This window comes from Hypanus sabinus, chromosome 29 (genome assembly GCF_030144855.1).
Source record: "Hypanus sabinus isolate sHypSab1 chromosome 29, sHypSab1.hap1, whole genome shotgun sequence".
Classification (NCBI taxonomy): Eukaryota; Metazoa; Chordata; class Chondrichthyes; order Myliobatiformes; family Dasyatidae; genus Hypanus; species Hypanus sabinus.
In genome coordinates, this window is record NC_082734.1 from 34,732,844 (window position 1) to 34,744,848 (window position 12,005).

Genomic DNA, 12,005 nt, shown 5'->3' on the forward strand with positions numbered 1-12,005 from the left:
TATCTTTCTGCCTGGATGATTGGTGGGGACACACGTAGCAACATGGAGAATTTTAGAAAGATTTCCCAAGATACCACGAAAGTTGAAAGATTAGTTATTATTATAGATTGGAGTAACATAATTGAAAATAATGACTAAGTTACTGAATTTTTAAAGTTTTAATGTTAATGGGCTTAATGGACCGGTGAAAAGAAAAAGAATTTTAACATACATAAAAAAAAGAAAATAGATATAGCTTTTTTACAAGAAACACACTTAACGGAGATAGAACATCAGAAATTAAAAAGAGACTGGGTTGGAAATGTTATTGCAGCTTCATTTAATTCAAAGGTGAGAAAAGTTGCAGTTTTGGTTAATAAAATTTTACCAATTAAAATACAAAACGTATTAATTGATTCAGTAGGGAGATATATAATTATACATTGTCAAATTTTTTCAGAATTATGGACTTATGAATATTTATGCACCAAACGAAAATGATGTAAAATTTATACAAGAGATCTTTTTGAATTTGGCTAATGCACATGACAAAATATTAATAGGTGGAGATTTTAACTTTTGTTTAGATCCTGTTTTAGATAGATCAACAAAGGTTGTCACAAAATCAAAAGTAGCAAAATTAACTCTATCATTGATGAAAGACTTAAATTTGATTGATATATGGAGAAGAATTAACCCAAAAGAAAGAGATTATTCATTTTATTCAAAGACATAAAATATATTCAAGGATAGATTTTTTTCTTATTATCAACGAACATGCAAGATAGAGTGAAAAACATGGAATATAAAGCGAGAATATTGTCAGATCATTCTCCTTTGATAATGACAATGATAATGATAGATAAAGAGGAATCAATTTATAAATAGATTTAATTCAATGTTACTAAAACGTTAAGATTTTTGTGATTTTATGAAAAAGCAGATTCAGTTTTTTTTAGATACAAATTCACATTCAGTTGATGATAAATTTATATTGTGGGAAGCAATGAAGGCATATTTGAGAGGTCAGATAATAAGTTATACTTCTAAAATTAAGAAGGAATATATGATCGAAATAGATCAATTGGAAAAAGAGATTACAAAATTAGAAAAAGAATCTCAAAGATATATGACAGAAGAAAAACAAAGACAACTTATTAATAAGAAGTTACAGTATACTTCAGACATATCAAACAGAAAAAGCAATTATGAGAACTAAAAAGAGATATTATGAACTAGGTGAAAGATCACATAAGGTCCTTGCATGGCAGTTAAAAACAGACCAGACTTCTAAAACGATAAATGCAATTCGAACAAGAGTAAATAAAATTACTTATAAACCTTTAGAAATTAATGAAACTTTCAAGAATTTTTATTCTGAATTGTATAAATCAGAATCACAAAATGATAATGTCAAGGTAGAAAGGTTTTTATCACAAATAACTCTTCCAAAATTAAATACGGAAGAACAGAAGAGATTAGATATGCCTTTTACATTAAAAGAGGTTGAAGAAGCTTTAGGATCATTTCAAAGTAATAAATCTCCAGGAGAAGATGGTTTTCCACCTGAATTTTATAAAAAAGTTTAAAGATTTATTAATTCCTCCTTTTATGGAGTTAATACATCAAGTGGAAAGAATGCATAAACTTCCAGAATCTTTTTCGACAGCTATTTTAATAGTATTGCCAAAAAAAGATAGAGATCTTTTAAAGCCAACATCATATAGACCTATTTCTTTGTTGAATACCGACTATAAAATAATAGCAAAAATCTTATCTAACAGACTATCTAAATATTTACCAAAATTGATACATATGGATCAAACGGGATTTATTAAAAATAGACAATCGGCAGATAATGTAACTCGGTTATTTAGTATAATTCATTTGGCTCAAAAGAGGGAGGAAATGAGTGCGGTAGTTGCTTTAGATGCAGAAAAAGCATTTGATAGATTGGAATGGGATTTTTTATTTAAGGTATTGGAAAAATATGGATCAGGGGTATCTTTTATAAAATGGATCAAAACCTTAAATATTAATCCCGAAACTAAAGTAGTGACAAATAGTCAAATTTCAACATCATTTCAGTTAACAAGGTCAACTAGGCAAGGTTGTCCATTATCACCTGCTTTATTTGTGTTGGTGATAGAACCATTAGCTGAGTTAATTAGAATGGACCCAGATATTAAGGGTTTCAGAGTTAATCAGGAAGAATACAAGATTAACTTATTTGCTGATGATGTTCTGCTTTATTTAACAAACCCATTGCACTCTTTGTGTAAATTATCCTATAGATTAGAAGAATATGGGAAAATATCAGGTTACAAAATAAATTGGGATAAAAGTGAAATGTTACCTCTTACTAAAGGAGATTATAGTCAATGTCGATTAATAACTCAATTTAGATGGCCGGCAAATGGTATAAAATATTTAGGTATAAGAGTCGATAATGATATAAAGAACTTATACAAATTGAATTACTTACCATTATTGAAAAAAATTCAAGAAGATCTTGACAAATGGATGATATTACCATTAACATTAGTAGGTAGAGTAAATACCGTAAAAATGAATATATTCCCTAGACTACAATACTTATTTCAATCACTACCAATACAATTACCCCAGAAGTTATTTCAAGAGTTAAATAAATATGTGAAGAAGTTTCTTTGGAAAGGTAAGATGTCAAGAATATCAATGTCAAGATAATTGGAAAAATTGACATGGAAATTTGACCTCGGAGGGTTACAACTTCCAAACTTTAAAAATTATTATAAAGCAAATCAACTTAGATTTATTGCATCTTTTTTTGATGAAGATAAACCAGCATGGATTAGAATATAACTAGATAAAATAGGAGAAAATATACCAGAAGATTTTATATATAAGTGGGAATCTAAATGGATACGGGAAAAGAAAAAATCTCCAATATTAAAACATTTGATTGATTTATGGAATAAGATAAATATTGATGATGAGATAAAGAAATCTTTATTAGCAAAGAGATCTTTATTTCAAAATAAACTTATTTCTTTTACAATGGATAACCAACTTTTGTACAAATGGTTTCAAAAAGGGATTAGATATATAGGAGATTGTTTTGAAGGAGGTATATTAATGTCATTTGATCAATTAAAGAATAAATATAAAGTATCAAACAACACTCTTTTTTGTTACTTCCAATTAAGGGCTTATTTAAGAGAAAAATTAGGTCAAACAATGTTATTGCCGAAATCTAGTGAAATAGAAACTTTAATTCAAAAAGGAAAAACTAAAAAATTTATTTCTTGTATCTATAGCTTGATTCAAAAATCAGACAGCTAAACAAGGAGTCCATAAGTCAAGACAAAAATGGGAAAGTGACTTGAATATTGAAATTGAAGAAACAAATTGGTCAAGACTATGTCTTGATAGTATGACAAATACAATAAATGTCCGGTTAAGATTAGTGCAATATAATTTTTTACATCAATTATATATTACAGCACAAAAAATAAATAAATTAAATCCAAATTTATCTGATCAGTGTTTCCGATGTAACCAAGAAATTGGTACTTTTTTACGTGCTACTTGGTCTTGTTCTAAAATTCAACCTTTTTGGACAAATTTAAGAGTTTTATTGGAACGAATTATTGGAACACAACTTCCACATAATCCAATATTATTTTTATTAGGCAAAATTGAAGGGATAAAATCGAAACCCAAATTGAATAAATATCAGAAAGAATTTATAAAAATTGCATTGGCAGTAGCCAGAAAGGCTATTGCAGTTACTTGGAAATCGGATGCATATTTAAGTATAGATTGTTGGAAGAATGAAATTTCCAGCTGTATTTCACTTGAAAAAATTACCTACAATTTAAGAGATAAATACGAAACATTTTTGAAAATTTGGCGCCCTTATTTACAAAAGACAGGATTAAATATATAGGTGCTCTGAAGATAAAATAATTGGTTACTTGGGGAAAGAAATAAATATATATACTAAAGTTATTACGAACTCAGTGGAGCATGTGGGGATCTTCCAATATCCAGGCACTCTTTCTTTCTTTTTTTTCTATAAGGATGTTAGAGGGGAGGGGGGAAGGGTATTATTTTTTTCTTTCTGTAATCATCTGAAAACTTAATAAAAAAAAGTTAAAAAAAAAAGTTTCATAAAGAATGTCTATGCTAAGGCCCATTACGTAGGATTGTAAAAGTTGTGAATGGTTTAGGCGAGCTTTCCACAGTGGGCTGTTAATTATATGCAAATCCAAGATGAAAAATAATTGTGGCTGTAAATGTTTTCTGTCTAATAAAATGAAACTGCCAGTTCAAGTATCTGTATATGTGTAAGTGATTGCTCAAAGCAGCATTGAACCTTTTGACTTATTGCAAGTGATATTTGTTCCACTGTGCAAACATTCAACAAAATGAAGTCATTCATTTTCATAGCTCTCAAAGTAAACAGCATTTTAATAATTCTGATTAATGGCCAGTAACATAGAAATTCTAGCAATATTTCTAAAATTGCACAAAATTGGTCCAAACTTTCAGGATGTGACCTAACTGATGTGTCTTAACTGAGTTCAGTACAAAAAATAAGCATTCAAGATGAAAAATCAAAGACCGAAGCTTGATAGAATATTCTGCTCTGAGTGAGGAAAAAACTGCCTCCTTATTTTTCTGGTAAGTTCTTTATGAATCCCCCTCTAATACTTCCAATATTACCCAGTGCTAAATAATCAGTTCGTGTGGCATCTTTTGAGCAATTTTATCCGGTTGTAATTATCCGTTTTCCCTCGCGAATTTAGTAACTTGTTTAAAATTGGTGATTCTTATACTTCACACAAAATTTATGTCAGAAGCTGATCTTGTTGTAAAGCTGTCTGTAGATTTCAGGGTTATGGGATAACATTTTGGAAGTTCTTTTGACACAGTGGTTCTAATTAGGTATAAAAAAAATCCACTTGTATACAAGACACAAAATGCTGGAGGAACCTAGCAGGGCAGGAAGCATCTATGAAAAACAGTACATTCAATGTTTTGGGCTAAGACCCTTCATCAGGATTCATGAAGGGTCTTGGTCTGAAATGTTGACTGTACTCTTTTCCATAAATGCTACCTGGCCTGCTGAGTTTCTCCAGCATTATGTGTGTGTTGCTTGGATTTCCAGCATCTGCAGATTTTCTTGCTTGCCACTCATATGCAACATGTGTTTGTAGTCAGCAGAATTGGAATAGTTAGGGGAAATGGGAATAATAACTAGCAAATAGATAATATAACATAAAGACACAGTAGCGCAGCAGTAGCTTAACAGTATTATGGTACTGGTGACGGTTTCAATTCCTGATGCTGTCTGTAAAGTGCTTGTGTGATCTCCCATGACTGCATGGATTTCTTTCGGGTGCTCCAGTTTCCTCCCACATTTCAAAGAACTACTGGTTAGTAGGTTAATTGGTCACGTGGGTATAATTGGGTGGCGTGAGCTTGTATGGCTGGAAAGGCCTGTTACAGTGCTGTAATTTCTAAATAAAAATAAATAGTAAAAGACAGTATTAGGAGAAATAGGAAAATAATCTTTTTGGGATAAAAATTATTTTACTGTGCTTTGGGTGCAGAAACAACCATTCATTGTCTCGATTGGTTCAATACCTTAGGGTATTGCTTGTAGTTCTCTTCTGCCTGCACACTGCAACTAGATATGGGGAATAGATAGCCCTCTTGCTAATGACAGTCATATTTCATTTTAGAAAAGCAATTATAGTTCCTTGAAACGTGATGGATTTTTGTATTAGCAAATATCCTTAAACAATTAATTTTACATCAGCCTTATAACATTAAACATTTCTGCCATGTACTTGTTAGTTGCTTGAATGAAACAAGGTATTCTCCTCTCTCTACAGATGATACTTCCAACCTTAGCATTGTGGTTTCAAAGAATTTTGCCATGAGAGGATGTTCGAGTGGATATGCAGAAAAAATCCTTGCAGTGTAAAAACATGACTTTTGTTCTATTTTCATATCAGTTGTTGAATAAAACTTTATAATAACTTATTTTTCTGTGTCGTCTTTCATTCATTCTGTTCATATTGCATTTGTATTTTTTAGTGCATTACGTGATTTTGACAGTTCTACTGTATATGTTTTGGAATATCTGTACTGCATGACTTCTTTCATTGTATATCTCTGGTACCATTTTGTGTTCTTTACCCTTCATTTGAGTTTGAGCTATCAGGAATTCACTGAGCTATCAAGCATGTAACTTGCGGAATTAAATTTTGCAGCTATAAGCTAGAGTAAACCTCAATTAGAACTGAGAAATTTTTGGTAAAGCTGCATGCTTGCTTTTACTGTTTTGGAATAGCAATGAATTAAGAGCTTTTCTATTGGAAAAGATGGAAACAACATACATATATAATATTTATAAAGTATGTAAATGTTCCAGTGGTACATAGATCATTGGCATAGAATTCCTGTTATTGGTATTGAAATTTGACTTAAAAGTACGTCTTTTCCTGATGATTGGTTTAAGTTTTCAGTAATTTTTTCTGGTCATGGTATACTGCACATTTGATACAAATCAATAAACTTTGCTATTTCTGGAAAATTTCAGGTAGCATCTGGCAGAACAAAGGTTCGGGTGGGGGAAAAAGATTTGCCATGACGGGTTGCATAATTAATGATTTCAAAATTGCCTCAAATGAAGCGGAGATCTTAGAACATTTTATAAGGAAGTCAGAGTTAGGAGCATTGACAGGATGATGGTTGAGGAAGAGGTAAACAGCATAATTTGGTATGAAAGCCACAATCTCTGGCAGTCTTGTCTCATGTCCACTCACCCTAATGAGGCTTGATAGTCTATTAAATTCAGATATCCAATTCTGTTCTTAAGTAGCATTGCCACATTTTTCAACTGTAACCCTGTTGAATCTTTCTCCCACCCCATGGCTCAGTTATAACATTTTACTGCCTATAATAAAAAGCAGCTAATTTCACATACCAGAAACTAACCCTGGCACCTTCTGACCATAATAATCCCCTGTTCTATTTATCGAGTAAGCCATCATTAGATCTTTGGTTTTGTCAAGTGTGGATGGTCATCCTAGTTGGATCTGTCAATTTTAAATGAGGCAGGATAATTACTGGACCACTTAATTAGTTATGTGTAGTCTTGAAAGTGTATGTTTCAGATCAGGCATAGGGAATTAAAGCTATCATACTATGTGATTAATTATTAATTATAATTTTATGAATTTAATATGTTATTTAGATTGGCTGATGGTGTCAACCCCATGCATTTTTTCATTTAATTTTGATTTCAGTTTACTTTTCCTCTTGTGGCTCCCATATTCTGCTTCTTTGTTGTTCCACAGTATGCCTTGGCCACAGACACCTTCCAACTTGGGTACAAAGACGATGGTAACAGTAAAGGTGATCCAGCTCCAAATGTGTTGCCACCACAGAGATTGCAATGGGACATTCCAAGTGAGGTGAGACCTTTAATTTCTGCTTCTTCAATCTTGTCTTGGGGAGTTCTGTCTCAAACACAGTAAGACATCGATAACAAATTAATGGCTTCAACAATGTTAGCGCAATTCCATGTCCCACTTGGTCAGGACCTAGGCACGTAGAAGTTTTGCATCATTGAAGATTGTGGGTCTGTGCTAAGCAGCAGAGTGGACTGCCTTCACTACCTATACCTGAGTAGTTCAGGAATAAAAAAAAGTCCAACCTCTACCTAGCACAGCTGTTGTTGGGTAATAAAGGACATCCTTCCTAACGATAATGAACAATCATTTTAAAATGAAATGATAAACAGAGGAAGCTGAAGATTTGAAATGAAAAGAGCAACCCAGTAGAGATAGCTAGGAAGTCAGGCAGCATCTGTGAATTTAAAGCGTGTCCATGAACAAAGTATTCTGTAGTTCTAGTTTGTCCCAGCAGACATTAATTTTCATAGGGATATTCTCTTCATGGATGCTGCTTGACTTCCCATGTTAAACCTGGAGCCAGCTCTACAGGCATGCCTCACAGCCTGAGTGCCTTGGCTTGTCCTAGTGCTGGAAGTAGGAACTTTAGCAGGAAAATTGGGCACATCAGCACAGGTCTGCCATCATGGAGAATGTTAATGCTGGAAATTAAATCTTCTCAAGCTCATCATAACAAAACTGAGATGCAACCGATCCTTACTTTGTCTACTTTACACCCACATGGCCTGTACCCTGGCTCTCCCGAGACCCTTGACAGTCATTCCCATGTCAACCGAGGCCTAACGTCAAAATGAACTGGATCTCTTGGCAAATCTTTTGGGTGGACAGCTCGCTTAGATGTTAGTTGTTCAGATTCTCCCCGTGTACTTTAAGCCTGTCGTATCCTTCATTGCCAATGTGAGAACAATTTTGTGAATGAATTTAGCTCTTTAACCAGCATGGTTAACTTCACTCAACTCAACACTGAACTGATTCCACAACCTGAACTGACTCGCTTTCAAGGCTCTACAACTCGTGTTGTCAGCGTCGTTTGTTTATTTATTTATTTATTTGCACATTTTGTCGTCTTCTGTACATTGGTTGTTTGTCAGTCTTTGTGTGTGGTTTTCATTGATTTTATTGTATTTCTTTGTTCTATGAATGCCTGGAAGAAAATGAATCTCAGGATGACATATACACACTTTGGTAATAAGTTTAGTTTGATTTTGAATTTTAATATCATACTTGAAGACATATTGGACTTACTTGGGTAACTATGTTACATCCTTGTGGATTGATTAAATTCAGTGACAAGCAAATTGTTGTCGTCAGTATAACTGATTTTGCTTCTTTTCCCTTCCATCCCTTTTTCAGTGCCAAGGAGTAATCATGCATTCACTGAAGGTGGCACAGCAACTAGCTGACGACGTTGATTTCTATGCATTCCCATTCACTCGGTTTGGCAAAGGTATGATTAAGAAATGCAGAACCAGTCCTGATGCCTTCATCCAAATTGCTCTGCAGCTTGCCAACTACAGGGTAAGAACAAAACAGAATCAGCAATTTGCTCAGTGGAGATGAGTTTGTGATGATAGTTAAGAATAGCAGAAAAATATTCAACCCAAGTAGTGATTTACTAGCAACACACTAAATGCTGGAGGAACTCAGCAGGCCAGGCAGCATCTATGGAAAAGAGTATAGTTGATGTTTTGGGCCAAGAGCCTTAATCAAGAAAAAAAGATGAATCAGTGGTAGAAGGTTGGCGGGGGTGGGGGGGGGGGGTGGTGGAGAAGAGGTGAGGAAGAAACATAAGATGATAGGTGAAACCAGGAAGGGGAATGGGTAGGGTAAAGAGCTGGAAAGTTTTTTCTTCTGCTTAAATTGCCTTCCTGAAGTTGCGGGAAATTTCTATTCTTGAATCGATTATCAAATGCTGCAACTCAGGAAAGATTTTTAAGTCATCTAAAATACACTTGAAAGAATGAGACCCAAAGGGAAAACTCCACTGGTTTGGAAAATGAACTGTTGATTTGAATTAGAAGTTAATTGGTAAAAGAAATACAGGGCTGGAGAAGAAAGGATCTGATAGGAGAGGACAGAACGCCATGGAAGAAAGAAAAGGAGGAGGAGCACCGGAGGGACGTGATGGATGGGTAAGGAGATGAGGTGAGAGAGGGAAATAGGAATGGTGGGGGGGGGGGGGGCATTACCAAAAGTTCAAGAAATCAATGTTCATGCTATCAATTTGGAGGCTACCCAGATAGAGCATAAGGTGTTGTTCTTCCATTGGCCTCATTGTGACAGTACAGGAGGCCATGGACTGGCATACCAGAATGGGAATGGGAAATTGAATTAAAATGGGTGGCCACTGGGAGATCCTTTTTCTGGCCAGTGGAGCGTAGGTGCTCGGTGAAGCTGTCTCCCAATCAATGTTGAATTTCACTGACATACTGGTGGCCACACCAGGAACACTGGGTATAGTAGATGACCCCCAACAGACTTAGGTGAAGCGTCACCTCACCTGGAAGGACTGTTTGGGATCTGAATTGTAGTGTCAATGGTGTAGGGGCTTGTTGCTCTTGTTCTGCTTCTGTTAAGTGCCAGGAGGGAGAACAGTGGGGAGGGATGAATGGGCAAGGGAGTCATGTAGAAAGTCCCTGTGGAAAGCAGAAAGTGGGGGGAGGGAATGTATTTGGTGGTGGGATCTCATTGGAGATGGTGGAAGTTATGGAAAATTATGTACTGGAAGTGGAGGCTGGTGGGACAAGAGGAACCCATCCTGGTAGAATGGCGGGAGGATAGGGTGAAGGAAGACATGCATGAAATGGAAGAGGTGTGGTTGAGGGCAGTGTTGATATTGGAGGAAGGGAAGCCCCTTTCTTTGAAGGAGGAGGACATCTCCTTTGTTCTGGAATGAAAAGCCTCATCCTGAGAGTAGATGCAGTGGAGACAGAGGAGTTGGGAGAAGAGAATGGTATTGTTACAAGTAATGGTGGAAAGAGGTGTAGTCCAGGTAGCTGTGAGAGTCAGTGGGTTTATAATAGATATCAGTAAATTAGCTGTGAACAAAGGTAAAGACAGAGATCGAGAAAGGGGAGAGGGTGTCAGAAATGGACCAAGTAAATTTAAGGGCAGGGTGCAAGTTGGAGGCAAGATTGATGAAGTCAACGAGCTGCAAGAGTGGTAATGAAGGGGAACTGGTTAGGTCTAGTGTCAGGAAAACATTGATTTCTCAAACCATATATACCATATAACAATTACAGCATGGAAACAAGCCATCTGGGCCCTTCTAGTCTGTGCCGAACGCTTACTCTCACCTAGTCCCACTGACCTGCACTCAGCCTCTTTTCCTTTCCTGTCCATATACCTATCCAATTTTTTAAAAAAAATGATAATATTGAACCTGCCTCTACCACTTCTACTGGAAGCCCGTTCCACACAGCTACCACTCTCTGAGTAAAGAAGTTCCCCCTCATGTTACCCCTAAACTTTTGCCCCCTAACTCTCAAATCATGTCCTCTCGTTTGAATCTCCCCTACTCTCAATGGAAACAGCCTATTCACGTCAACTCTATCTATCCCTCTCAAAATTTTAAATACCTCGATCAAATCCCCCCTCAACCTTCTATGCTCCAATGAATAGAGACCTAATTTGTTCAACCTTTCTCAGTAACTTAAGTGCTGAAACCCAGGTAACATCCTAATAAATTGTCTCTGCACTCTCTCTAATTTATTGATATCTTTCCTATAACTCGGTGACCAGAACTGTACACAATATTCTAAATTTGGCCTGACCAATGCCTTGTACAATTTCAACATTACATCCCAACTTCTGTACTCAATGCTCTGATTTATAAAGGCCAGCGTTCCAAAAGCCTTCTTCACCACCCTATCTACATGAGACTCCACCTTCAGGGAACTATGCACTGTTATTCCTAGATCTCTCTGTTCCACTGCATTCCTCAATGCCCTACCGTTTACCCTGTATGTTCTATTTGGATTATTCCTGCCAAAATGTAGAACCTCACACTTCTCGGCATTAAACTCCATCTGCCAATGTTCAGCCCATTCTTCTAACCGGCATAAATCTCCCTGCAAGCTTTGAAAACCCACCTCATTATCCACAACACCTCCTACCTTAGTATCATCGGCATACTTACTAATCCAATTTACCACCCCATCATCCAGATCATTTATGTATATTACAAACAACATTGGGCCCAAAACAGATCCCTGAGGCACCCCGCTAGTCACCGGCCTCCATCCCGATAAACAATTATCCACCACTACTCTCTGGCATCTCCCATCTAGCCACTGTTGAATCCATTTTATTACTCCAGCATTAATACCTAAGGACTGAACCTTCTTAACTAACCTTCCATGTGGAACTTTGTCAAAGGCTTTGCTGAAGTCCATATAGACTACATCCACTGCCTTACCCTCGTCAACATTCCTTGTAACTTCTTCAAAAAGTTCAATAAGGTTTGTCAAACATGACCTTCCACACACAAATCCATGCTGGCTACTCCTAATCAGATCCTGTCTATCCAGATAATTATAAATACTATCTCTAAGA

At 35.8% G+C, this 12,005-nt stretch overlaps 1 protein-coding gene across 11 annotated transcripts in view; it reads left to right on the top strand.

The window, feature by feature from the left end:
* The window catches only part of LOC132383234 (carnitine O-palmitoyltransferase 1, liver isoform-like), a 120,626-nt gene that overhangs the window by 74,716 nt on the left and 33,905 nt on the right, over nucleotides 1–12,005 (top strand). For all 11 annotated transcript variants that reach the window (XR_009508577.1, XM_059954144.1, XM_059954145.1 and 8 more), the window contains 2 exons: nucleotides 7,335–7,451; nucleotides 8,805–8,969. Coding sequence is in view for 10 of the 11 variants with exons in the window: in XM_059954144.1 (XP_059810127.1) it covers nucleotides 7,335–7,451; nucleotides 8,805–8,969 (282 nt within the window). In the remaining variant the exon portion in view is untranslated. The remainder of the gene's footprint in view (nucleotides 1–7,334; nucleotides 7,452–8,804; nucleotides 8,970–12,005) is intronic.